We start from the raw sequence: 13854 nt of genomic DNA, 5'->3' as shown, positions 1-13854 counted from the left end.
TAGTAAAATTGTGTCGTTTTAAATTATCCGATCGCGTCGTTGAATATTTGCAAATATTGCAATCGTATTTAGTGATACTATGTTGACTTAAATACCGCTGCAGATTTGTTTTTAACGTAAATGATTCTTTGCATATGGTACAAGAAAACATTGTGACCAATAACACGTTTCCAAAAATTAAAAAACAAATCAAATAAAATACAATATAAACAAAATCGCACTATAGATATAATTTAATCAATAAAATATATATAATGTGCATGTGTATATTATTATTTATAAAAAATCAAATAATGCTCATTATAAACGTTCGTTCAATTTTCAAACCAGGATATCGAGACCTTTTAACAGTCTCGAGATCTGTGATTGACTGATCAGAAAACTGAAGTAGTCATTTTTAGTATCATTTAATGAGTTTTTCTAAAAAGGGACAGTCTCTGTTATGACTCATTGCAAGATTGCATTGTTTAGGTATTTCCTGCATATAGTCATAAATCAATCATTAAAATCTATGAGTCACTATGTGTCATCTAAAATGACACTTATTTCTGAGATCAAATTGAAAGAAACAGATTATGTGTAGATAGGGTTCCATAACATCTCTATTCAATATAATTACAATGAAGTTTTTATTTTTTTGCTTTTTCAAGATTAGTTACATATTGTAACTTAATATTAATATTATTTAATAATAAATCCGATTGCTTGATATGTTCATGCATCCTCGCGCGTTCAAATAACACACCAAGAGTAGTGTGGCGTGTGACTACAATCGGCCTGTTTTGTTGAAGTTCGGCATCCTCACTTGCCTGTCGCAAGACACAAGTGTACGTGGCTTGCCAACAGATGCGAGTACACAGTGCGCATGTATGGAATGCCGACTGCAGCCTAGCAGCATTATTCTGATAAGTTAAAACCCACAAAATGTCATAATAAGCTTTCAAGTAAAATAATATCTTCGAAACTGAATTTCAAAACGGTACTTAAAAAAATATTCTTCATAATTATCTACTACTATTAATTCATTATATGTTTAAAACATGTTGAATGCAGGCCTAAATTTTTAAAAATTTGACCCAGAAGCTGAATTATTTTTTTAACGTAATGTTTTCTGATGTTAAAACCGATATTTTAATAAATAAAAATATACTGAATGTAAAAATTAGGTTAAAAACATAACACGCATATATAACGGTTGATCCACTTCATATAACAACATGGCAAATAAATTTGATAACCTTTAATAGACAACAATCAATGTTATTAGAACTTTCTGAAAATTATGGGCAGTTGACTACTACTTTATTTTACTTCTGTTGCACTATTTTACTTACCTAATGACTTTATGTGTAGTAATCTACTATCACTACCACTATAAGCGTCATTCATTGTTTTGATAAGTTAAATACCACTATCATTCATTATTCTGATAAGTTAAAGGCATTACCCATAAAAAGTCATAATAAGCTTTCAAGTAAAATAATATGTTTGTAACTGAATAACACTTAAATTATTTAAACAGTTATCATTTCTGTACAAATATTTCTGTTATTTTCATGTAAAATATAACATAAAAAAACCACATAACAGCTGGATTTTTTATTTTTAAGTACTAAATATGTAGATAAACTTGATAGTAACACTACAGTCATTAAGTGTAGACTCAAGCATACTAATAAATCCAGATTCAATTAAGTAGGTGGTTGTTACGATGAGTAGTACTGAAATATACTAGATCTAACTATGTAACAAGTATGTAGTCTGCTTCAGTATAACATCATGTCAACATTATAGTGTATATTCCATAGTCAATACATTAAAAGATGAGATGAGTCTAATTTTATTATGACATTTTACGTTATTGTTTTCTTATACTGGGGACAAAAGTACTGATTTTTTAATCTTAAAAAAATATTTTTTCAGGGCTACCACAAGGTTCTAAGGTGTCACGTGCAGTCAAAGCCATTTGATGACAATGTATGCTGTAGATGAAGAATTGTACGCAGACTGTTTATGCACAGTTGAGCAACAAAAAAAGGACATAATTTCTTGATATTTTTATTTCCCGTCAAAATGGAAAATTGACCATTTTTATACCTGGGTGTATGCTAAATATAGAAACACAGTATTTTAGTTTATTTTTTCATAGGTCTATTTTTTAATTGAATATTTGTATGCAAATGAATTTGTATGTTGGTAACAATAATAAAATAAAAATGATAATATGGGCCAAAGAAAATTATTAAGTTGATTATTCAGAAGATTTACATTTTATAACTTGCTTGTGGGGTGTAACTTTTAAGTGAGAACAAAAGTAAAAAAAAAAAATAATGATATTTTAGGTAATGTATCAAAAAAGCATGTAATGTTAGCAGAATTAAAAAAAAAATAGTCTAAAATCTCAAATTCAGCATAAAACATAAAAAATAGAGGATTTGGAAAGAAGTGGTAGTTTTCCAAAGAAATTCCTCTGGTTTTGATATAAGCCATATTATTAATTATTATTTTTTTTATGAGGAATGAATTATGGTGATATTTAAGTATATACACAATGAGAATTAAGTATATTTTGATTTGTTGCATTTATTTTTACTAGGGGTAGAGGAATTTTAATTTAAAGCTCACATGTTGCAGAATATTTAGGTTATAAAAATCCACATCAAGCAATACCAAGTAATGTAGCTGAAGAATAGAAGTGTACAATCTGTACAAGTATGTACAGTTTTTATTTCCAAAAAGGGTTATTTGAGTAGACAGGTGATTGTCACCGACCAAGCCCTGATTGAGTTTAGTCAGCAACTGATTGCAGTCAACCAGAATATGGAATAAACTAGACAAGATGCAAAACAAGGTAGACAGGACTCTTAAACAGGCCAGACAATATACTGAACAAGCCTCCATACTGTTGTCATACTGGTTGGTGAATAAAGTGTAAGACATAAGAGTCAAATAATAGCAAAATTATCTACTGAATTCACTGATAATGCATGAACTAAACAGCAACAAATTAGATTGGTGTGGCATTCGCTCATTATTACTAAAAATTGTAATGTTTGTAAAATAATAAAAATTTTGTAATAATAATAAAAAAATATTTTTGTGTAAATTTAGTAACAAGTGCTTTCAAAATGTCTTACTGCAGTAGTAAATTATCACAAACACAGATGGTGGAGACAGGTACTTCAGCGCCGCATTTACCTTGGACGAGGCCCCAAGCAAATCGATATTTTTGAGGCCCCCCTCCCAACTATGAGGCCTCCCCTGGAAGTTCCAATTGCCTATTATCCTACAAAATTTCATTTGATAAACATATAGGTTATGATAACAGAAATAATCAGACACAACCTGATACATTTTTTAATGAATTTTATTGACCTTAATTTTTCGTTTGAATTTTTAAATAGTATGATTCGAATACATACCTTGTATCTTTGACTCAAGCAACGAAACAAGATGCTCCAAGAATCTCTGCCGGTTTAGACAAAGACGAACAAAACGTTTGACCAAGGCGCCATCTTTTTGTTACACATGGAAATGACGCGCGGGAAAAAATGGTTTGCATGACAAACCAATTTTAAAATATACTGTCATTATAATCTATGCTATAAATATAAATGAAGCTTTTACATAACTGAAGATAGCAATTACAATTATACATAAGTTATAAAAGTAATACATAAAGTATTATAAATATATTCTTTATTTTTTGTAATTTTACTTTTATTTTTCAAAATTTTTTACTTCGAGGTCCCTGTCAAAGTGAGGCCTCAAGCAGCTGCTTGTTTTGCTTTATGGTAAATCCGTCACTGAGGTACTTGCTGGCATTCAGCGACCTAGGAGTGGCAGCGAATTACTGTCTAGATGAAGTAAATTTCAAGTTATGGATGTCATATATATTTTTAGTAGTTGATGGAGTGCGCCTACCCATTTAGTAAATATATGACAAGTGAGTGATTGGGAGATGTAAGCCGATGGTGTATGGCACTGCGCTTAGTCCCACTCATGCTGTTAGTTAGCTCTAGGAGCTATTTAGGACATTGGTTGCTAAAGTGCTTCAAGGTACTGAGCCTTGTTTATGGCACAGACAGTGCCACAAACTGTTTGTGGTCTTATGCTTTAGGGCGACCGAATGGGGTTGTGGCAGGAGAAATGCCAAGCCAAACCATCCAGTCTGGAGATACCACAAAAAAAACAGACCAACTTACACATATAATTACACACATATAATTTTTTAATGCAAAGATTGTTCTTTTAGATAGGGTCATGAAACATCAATATCTGAAAAACCCCAAAATATAAAATTTGATCCACCTGGCATACTTTCTTTTAAATAGTATATTGCATAACCATATAGCTCAGGAAAAAACTACATGCTGTCTAATAATTAATTAGTACTAAAGAACTATAAAAAGTGACAATATGAACTTATTTACCGAGGTGCGAAATCATCTAATTGTTCCAAATTTGGGAAGACATCATGCTGAGCAGTATCAATCAATTCTGATGCTGAATTTTGAGCAGCAAACAATCCTGCGGCTGGATCTCTTAGTTCTAATCCATTGCAAGTTCGCACCATAATTCTATGACATGATCCTGCCAGACTGATAGAAAAAATTATACAGTTAAAATTAAATCATTTTCCTTCTATATTAGTCATCTAATTCTACCATACTATCTAAGATAAAGAATTTATCAAACAAATTTATTTATTTATTTTTGGGTTTTTATAACAAAAATATTTTTGTTATAAAAAAAATATTTTTTTAAACTATTGTTTAATTGATTTTTCCCTTAATGTAAGATCAAAAATAAGAATAAATAAATACGTTAAAAATAAATACCATATTTATTCGAGTACCCCCCGCCCCCGAATAAGCCTCGTACCACGATTTTCTAAAAATCTACGAAAATCTAAAAAAAATCGAGTATATATTGGTATTTTAAAGTGCAACAGATATGATAAAAAATACGTAAATATGAAAATATTCATAAAGTACAGCATTTAATTCGTTCATTTAAATTACAATATTAATATTACATTAATGATTAATTACCGTAAGTACTAGTTTAGTTCAGAATCAGTAGTACAGTAAAACGAAAGGAAGTATCATGTTGAAAAGGATCATTTCAATACACTTTTTAATATGGGATTTTATTTTTAATTAATCACTGTCAATGTCAATGTCTGTAGAAGAGTTACCGATAGGCTCCACGTCGCTCTGCCGAAGGTGATCGTCTTCACTAACATCAAATTCATTAGACATTCCGCATTTTTTAAAACTTTTCCTTACTAATTCCGCGGAAATATCTTCCCAAGCATCTTTTATCCAAACACAAATCCGGTTAAAATCTGGGCGTTTGATTCTTCCTGTAGGCGTGAGAAAGAAATTTTCATCATCCATCCATTTACTGTACAGTTGTTTTAATGCAGATTTGAACGGTTTATTAATGCAGACATCAAGCGGTTGCAATAAAGATGTCAATCCGCCTGGAATTATTACTTGGGTCTGTCATACCTTTTTAAAAATGTCTTTCACTTTATCAGTCGTATGCCCCCGATAACTATCCATTACTAGCATACCGATATTTTTTTTATTAAGTAAATCTCCTGATCGCTTTTGCCATACACACCTGATCCGATCTAAAATTAAGGTTTCCCATCCAACCATCCTGATTCCTGTGCTCTGATAATAACTCCATTTACCTGTTACCGGTAGGAAGTGTGTTTTTTTAAAAACAATGTAGGGAGGTAATTTTGATCCATCAGAAGTAACGCAAAGCATAACACTACACCTTTGTTTTTCATTACCACCAGTGCGAATCGTAATACTTTTTTCACCTTTTTTGTTTACGGTTTTGTCAAATGACATTTCAAAATATACGGGGGTTTGATCAGCGTTTCCTGTTTGAGAAGGCAAATAGCCTTTATCTTTTCTAAGATTTATTATGTATTTGTGAAAATGTAATATTTTTTGTTCATAAGCGTCTGGGAGTCGTTGAGAAACGGTCGTCTTTCGTCTTATTGACAAATCATTTTGTGCAAAAGTCGTGTTATCCATCCACGGCTTGCTTTAAAATCAACTTTATTCAACGATTTAGCGATTTCACAAGCATATGATCGACACATTTCTGTCGTGACAGCATAATCGCATTTCCTTTTTTCCATACAAAGCCATACAATTTTTTTTGTATGTGTGTATTTTGGTTTTAAGCAAAGAAACGCCCTTTTATTACCAATGCCTTTCACCAGAAGTTGTTTCTTCTTACGCCAGTCTCGAATGCGGCTTTCATCTAAGTCAAATTTTCTTCCTGCCGCCTGATTTCCAATTTTTTCAGCCTCTTCTAAAACGCGCAATTTTTCATTTACCGTAAAAGATCGTGGACGCTGTCCTTTTGTACTCATTTTAATCCCGTAATTAAAATAAATCACCGTATTAAACTCTATAAGATAAACTAAACAGATAAAATGCACACAACCATCAAACACATATACAAACAGTACAACGACTATGGCGAATAGTCAAGACGAGGGTGGGTAACTGATACTGTAACTGTAGTGTCATTAGAACCGCATGCAGCCTATACAAGTTTTATAAAAATACCGTAACTTCGTTCCTATCGATAATATGAACAGAATGTTAATAATTAAGGATGTATTCTGTATAAGTGCATCCGGTATTGATAAACGAAAGCCTAATGTAACTATATTTATGTGAATGAATTTAGGTACTTCTAAGAAAACGTTTGTTTACTTTATATAAATTATCCTGGCTAAAGGCTATGTTTCATGTAAGCTCCACACCTTTATTTTTTCTCTCCAATTCCAAAAAAAAGTGCGGGTGGCTCGAATAAATACGGTAATATTTTTAATGGTGTTTTATTCAACTGCAGAATTAAGTAAAATCACTTCATATATTTTCATATACACCTAAGTTTTGATATGAATTTAATAAATCGTGTTCTTAACATAACATGACATGTATATATTAAAAAATATATTCATAATTAAAAATATAAAACAAATAAAATTAATAACAATAATACGTGGTTTGCCATAAACACAATACAAAATTTTAAGCGTGCAAAAAGTGAATGAAATTTACTTAAAAGAAAAGGTTTTTCTTCTTTCTTATTTTAGTCTTGCAACTTCCTTTAATGTAAATTTGGTTTGGTTTAACATTACAAATTACTATTTCTATGTAATGTTCAAAACAAACTAAAGAAAAAAGCAGTTATTGTTTATGGGTGTTTTTCTTTACTATGATAATTGTAAAAATTAGATATTTAAATAATTTATAGAAAATAAATATCTAAAATAATGGAGAAATTTGTGACAACATTCACTGTTTAATAGAAGAATGAATTAAGAAAATGTCTCTAAATCCGTGCTTCATAAGCCAGTGTTTTAAAGCTTTTTTTAATATTTTACAGACTGAACAAACTGATCAAAAATATCCCTACAGATTGGTACCATTTTATAAGTATTTTATAGAATGCTGCATTAACCCCTTATTGAGTAGGTATTACGTTTTATATTGCTTATGAAACAAGATTTTTATTTTCAAATTGATTTAAATTTATAAATGATGGATACTTAATTATAACTAATAATTATACCCTACGAGTTTGTTTGTTCTTTTGACTGTCAAATGGAAAAACAATATAATTAAAAACAGTGAAACCACAATTATCATTAAAACAATTTAAGTATATCATTTCGGTAACAATAAAAAAAAAAAATAAAAAAATAAATGACATATTTGAGGCTGACAGAAAGTAAAAATTTGAATAAGTGGAAGACTGAAAATTACTAGATGATGAAAGTAGTGACTAAGTTTATGAGTAATTGTAAATGTATGAAAATATTTTCAACTAAAAGAAGGAAATATTTTCAAAATCTAATAACTGTTTTGATTTAAAACAATCCTTTCTAAATTTAATTGTACTATTAACTAACATAAATGTGTGCACTGGGTGTATGAAAATTTTCTCCTGTGATCTAAGAACAAGCAGTTAATCTACCAGGTATAATGAACTGATGTTTTTCTTGAGAAACGACAAGAACAATTTTCTTTTAAGTGACTGCCATAGGCATAACACTTTATTTTTATCTATTATCTCTCCTTGGGGCCAGGCATGCTTTAATTATGAACACAGACCTAAGGAAAATCAGGGAGTATTCATCCCTGCACCGCAGGATAATCTAAACTGCAACCAATATCCTCACACTGCATGCCATGCCCGTTCGTTCTGCAGCATATCCGATGATGTTATTGGGGAATTAGCATGACATATTCTCTCAGGCATGGTACCTCAAGCTGCAAGAACCTGTTGAACAGTTTAATATCTACTTAAAATCTGCCACATTTTGTTTTTAATAAACTTTGAAATTCTTACATTTGTATTTTGTTCTTAGACTTTATTTGTAGCAATTTGCTCAGAATCAAATTCTCTACAAGTTTTGTTTAAAATTTTTGTCTTTACGCATTTAATGAAGTTATTTTAAGTCAAACATAAAATAGTATGTTTTTCGATCCCAATTTTTTGTCTTTTACAAATTTTTAACTTTCTTGAAAACTATTAACAATACAGCTTGAGGTCCTATTTTTTAAAAAATCTGTCAAGTCAAATTTCTTATAAAAACATTAAATCTATACTTAATTTGGGCTCCAGAAATAAAATTTGACTTAATTTGACTGAAGGTGCAGAAATCAGGATGAAATCTTTCATCAGCCAACACTCATTAACGATGCATTTCTGAATCTATGTTTAAAATGGATTTTCTTCTTTATTTTCACTAGTAGATCATGCTCTAAAAGTTTGTTACATTCTTCATGAATCATTCTGAATATTATTCTTGTTAACATAATAAATAGAAATCAGGAAGGCTTTTAAGGCTTCTTTCTAAATTATGCAGTTTATCTCATAAATTTAAGTCAACATTCTAACAACCATTCATTACCTACCTCCTTTTATCCATTTGGTAATGAGGTCGTCTCATGACCAACAGTCTTGGTAGTATATGAATAAAAACTCTCTTGACCCATGGTGCCATTGTATGTGTTTGTGGTGAACGAAAGTGCACATTTAACACCACTACTGTGACACATATACTATAAAGATCGAAAAAAAAATTAATACATTTAGTACTTCAATGAATATAAAAGAATCAGACTTTACAAGGATTATTCAATAAGTAGAGACAAATGTGTACAGTTAAAATCACATCTAAACAAGAAGTTTATACATTCAAATTCATAAGCTGGCATCCCTGTTTTTTATTTAAAACAGCTTATTGACAAGTATTTTAATATATGTAATTGTAATCAATCATTCACCTCATAATTACTCTTTCGAAGAACAATATATAGTGATAAGGATTCTGGTTTTTAAAAGGGTATAAATTGTGCACATTTAAATAAATGGTTGAGGACATTTACAAAATAATCGAATAAGTGTTATTAATAAGCAATGTGATAAAAGACCAAATGAGATTTCAATGGCAGTTCTGAAATCTTACATTGACAAACTTATTTATAGCTGAGTACAGATCATATAACATTTTTTTATTTTTTTTAGATGGTTAATTCACAATATAAGTTTCAAAGCTTGTGCATAGGAATATTAAATGGAAATTTTGTAGCATATGAAAAACACCATGCCTGACTGGGATTTGAACTCAGGACCTCCGAATGAAAGACTGAGATGCTAGCACTCCACCATGGAGATCGGCAATAATTCAGAAAAAAATGTATGCAAAATGTGTTTCAAGAGAACTTACCAATAATCATACAGAAATCAGACCTCATGTTTGTAGGAAACTCAAATAGCGCATTAGATTGAAGAACATGAGATCATGAAAAAGATAATAATTTGTGATGAGACCTGGGCCTGTTTTTTGAAAGTGCATTTCAACTTTTCACTTTTCATTTTCAGAATTTGTAAACTACAGAATGATTCTGTTTTTTTTACTTCCTTGTACAAAGTAAAGCAAGTATTGTGATCATGAAAAATTTTTGTTTTCAAATTTCAACGGAAATATCCATTTTGACCATCCCTGAATCCATCTTGATTAGTTTCAGTAAGACATCTGTACATACGTATGTACGTACATATATATCTCCCACAACTCAAAAACGATTAGCCGTAGGATGTTGAAATTTTTAGATTTAGGAATGCTGTCATCTAGCTGTGCACCTCTCCTTTTGATTGCATTCAACTGGACCAAAAGTGTCCAAAAACACCCAAAACGTTTTCTTAACTGCAGTAATAAGCCCTCATTGAGAGCTTTTCAACGATATGTCTTAAGTGGTACTTATTTTCATCGGTTCCAGAGTTATAGCAAAATAAAATTTTAATTAATGAAATAGTTGGATCTTACAAGGGGAAGACACATTGGTTCAAATCAGACTTCATCTCCTTTTTTTAAAATTTTTTTTTTAATTTAAGTATATTGATTTATTAATAATTATTAACCTCTGTAAAAAAAATGACAATAAATAATAATTCAATAATAACAATAAAAAAAAAATTAAAAAATATCAGAGGTTATTAATGAAATAAAATTTTATGTATTTTTCATTTAAAAAAAAAAGTTAATATGTAAATTTAATTGGCGTACAAGGAAGTCATGTAGTGTCCATATCAAATTTTTTTAATTCACTTTGCATATTTGAACTGATTTATGAAGAACACTGTGACATTTCACTTTACAATGGTTTTTTCTGTATTGTTTCTGTATTGTTTCTTGAATAATGATTTCGAAAAGTGGAAAGTAGCAAACTAAAAAGTAAAAAGTTAGATAAATTGTTAAATTTATCTAAGGACAATGTTGAAAAATACACAAAGTGCTAAATTAATAGAGTAGACCTTTAAATTAACAATTGTTTTTCTTTTTATTTACTGAATGACTCAGATATATTATCATATGAATAGCCTGTATGTTTAATAAAAATATTTATTCTTAACAGTTTAAGGACAATTTAACTGCTAATGGCTTCGAGCAGCTTTTCCTATATAAAAACAACTGCAAAGCTCTTCAAACTATTTATTCCACTCAAAAACAGTAAATCAATTTAAAAAGATATTTGGAATCAAAGGGGTGTTACATATCTAAGAATTAATAGATTATATACTAAAATATGGGAATGTAATAATAAAGTAATAATAATAATACTAGCAGACTTAACTTACCTAAAAGTGTCTAAAATCATAGTAAAAAGTACAAATTTTCCAAGAAGAGGTACTACTAGTGATGTTGGTGGAATAATTTCAGCTAACAGCAAGAAAAACACAGTCAGTGACAGCAATATTGATATCGATAAACTGACCTGTAGTGCAATAAAGAATTAATACATATTATTTAATATATTAATAAAACATATAATTTAGAGAATCAAAATTACAATACTATAATAAAAAAGGATAACAAGGTAGAGCAAATGACAAATATTATTACTTTTTGATGAAGTAGATATAAAAATACAATCTATATTTATATCATTGTCATTTCTGTTGTAGTCCAAATAATTATATAATATCTTGAGACATTATACAATTATGTTTTCAAAATAACATAAAATATTTTATCGGCTGATTTAAAAGCAGTAGCATTACTACTGATGTATATCACCATAAATTTCTATAAAATGTATTTTAAAATCAAAGAAAAGTAAAGTCTCTATTTATATATTTTTTGCTGTAAAATATTTTAAGAGCAGAGGATTTCCTTGACAGAAAATTATTTGGAAGCGAACATACTTTCTGAGGAAAATATATTCGACTAAGGTTACGAGACAAAAAGCTATAGCAGCAATTTAAAAAAAAATAACTGATTGATGTCAGTGTACAGTCGTATTTCTAAATAATAAGGTTTATATAAAAATATCATGTTTCCTATTTTTATTTCTTTTTGCTTTACACAAAAAATTTATATAATGTTTCAGAATGATTTCTGTTTTTCTATCTCAACCTTAATAAATTTAAAAATAAATAAATATTAAATAGTATGATATAACACAAAGAAATCTAATATAGAAGTATAAGATATTTCTGTTTAATTATTCTGTGTGTTGAAAATAAAATACCACACACACCTCCTTCTATTCAAAATAAATTAAATGAATTTTACTTAAAACTTTCAGCAAAAACTCTACATAAATGTTAAAACATAAAGCGTTAAATAGTAAAAAGTTATTATTTGATTAATTGAATCTGTTGCAATTAACTAAAAATATTAATGAAATGATTAAGTGCACAGATGGAATTTGTAAGGTGTAATCAGCAGTTGATGTGATATTAATAATAATATTATAGTTGATGATTTTGGTGCAGAGATTGACAAGAGTTTATTCACTCAATGTTACAATAAACTTAGGAGAATTCTTTCACAGGAGTGGATTTTTTATGATGGGCTATAAACGGAAATCAATCAAATGTCTATGGTTGAAGTTCCTGACTGAATTTCTGTAAATCTGTTTTGATTCACAGCATTTCTTAAGAGCCCTTGCCAGTTTCAAATTCCACATACAGGAAGTGAAAAACATCACCTTCAATGAAATATTGAGACAATTTGTTTCCTTTGGGTACAGATTCAGTAACAAAGAGTAAATTATTATTATTGTTATAGATTATCATAAATATGAAATGAAATATTAAAAAACTGCCAAATAGAAAAGGTAGCTGCCAGTGGCAATATATATGGGGCAGGATATTGGGGAATAAATAAGATGAAAGGAGAGTAGAGACACATTTTAGAAGTACCTTATGGTGGATAGTAAGGATTACAAAAGAGAGAGAGAGAGTGAGAGCAAGGGGGGAGAGGGAGAGAGAGTGTGTGTGTGAGAGAGAGAGAACAGGACATTTATGAAAATAAATAAATTATTAAGGTTATAAAAGGATTGAAAAGATTTTGGACAGAGCAAATGATTAAGAAGGATGTATTTAATTATGTATGTGTGTGTGTGTTCTTTAACAGGTTAAGAGGCAAAGCCATTCCACCAAACCAGACAGAAAACAAGGTATAAAGTCTGTATTCTCCTCAATTTTGGAAAAGAATTCAGAAGATGTGGGGCACAGGTAAAACCCTTAGAACATTCAGAGGAAGAAGGCATCAAGAATAAGAGGGGATGGTTAGTAAAAAAGGGTGATCTGCCCACAAAGTGCTGCGAAAAGAAAAAAAACTCTTTAGGAAGTTCTTTAAAGATTAATGGTTGCACATCCAGTTCATAATTCTTTATTAGTCTGGGTTTCTTTACACAGGATGAAAGCAGCAAATAATAGATCAATGATTAGGTTTTAGCTAGCTCAAAGTATGTACAATAAACTAATTTTTTCAGGTAATAAAGAGGCATGAAAACAGGCTCAGGTTTTCCTAAACCTAAACTCACTAATTCCTAAAATTGTGTATCCAGTTAAACTGTAAATAATTCACTCCTTTCTCCAATAACTATTCTATCGATGGGAATTAGAGGAAAAGTAATAGAAGGAAGAAAATGAAGATAGGATGAAGAAGAAACTAGACCTGCATACCATTAAGGTGGAGAGAAATTATCCAAGCATTAAGGATAATTTTGGTTAATTAAATTATCCAAGGCTAATATAGGTGGCAGAGAAACATGAAAAATGGATATAAGTGGAAACTGGTCCCTTCAGTAGAGCATCAATACTTGATTTATAGGGTAGTATAAGTATATTAATTTCTCGATTAAAATAAAAAAAATAATATTCAAAATGTATAATTTGTTCTTCAACTTCATCTAAAATAATATCAAACCAAATTCTGAAATTTAAAATATTATTTTTCCATTATTCCAGTAACATACATAGTAAAGTGGTAAGTAATGATTCTGCTTC

The 13854-nt window shown here is 29.7% G+C and overlaps 1 protein-coding gene across 2 annotated transcripts in view; it reads right to left on the bottom strand.

Annotated features, from left to right (window-relative positions):
- Window positions 1-13854, bottom strand: part of LOC142330580 (acetylcholine receptor subunit alpha-like) — a 668320-nt gene that overhangs the window by 14960 nt on the left and 639506 nt on the right. For both annotated transcript variants that reach the window (XR_012757812.1, XM_075375962.1), the window contains exons 9-11: window positions 11194-11330; window positions 8967-9113; window positions 4434-4601 (exon numbers count right to left, since the gene is read on the bottom strand). Coding sequence is in view for 1 of the 2 variants with exons in the window: in XM_075375962.1 (XP_075232077.1) it covers window positions 4434-4601; window positions 8967-9113; window positions 11194-11330 (452 nt within the window). In the remaining variant the exon portion in view is untranslated. The remainder of the gene's footprint in view (window positions 1-4433; window positions 4602-8966; window positions 9114-11193; window positions 11331-13854) is intronic.

This window comes from Lycorma delicatula, chromosome 9 (genome assembly GCF_047948215.1).
Source record: "Lycorma delicatula isolate Av1 chromosome 9, ASM4794821v1, whole genome shotgun sequence".
Lineage (NCBI taxonomy): Eukaryota > Metazoa > Arthropoda > Insecta > Hemiptera > Fulgoridae > Lycorma > Lycorma delicatula.
This window is presented reverse-complemented; position numbering and strand designations above follow the sequence as displayed.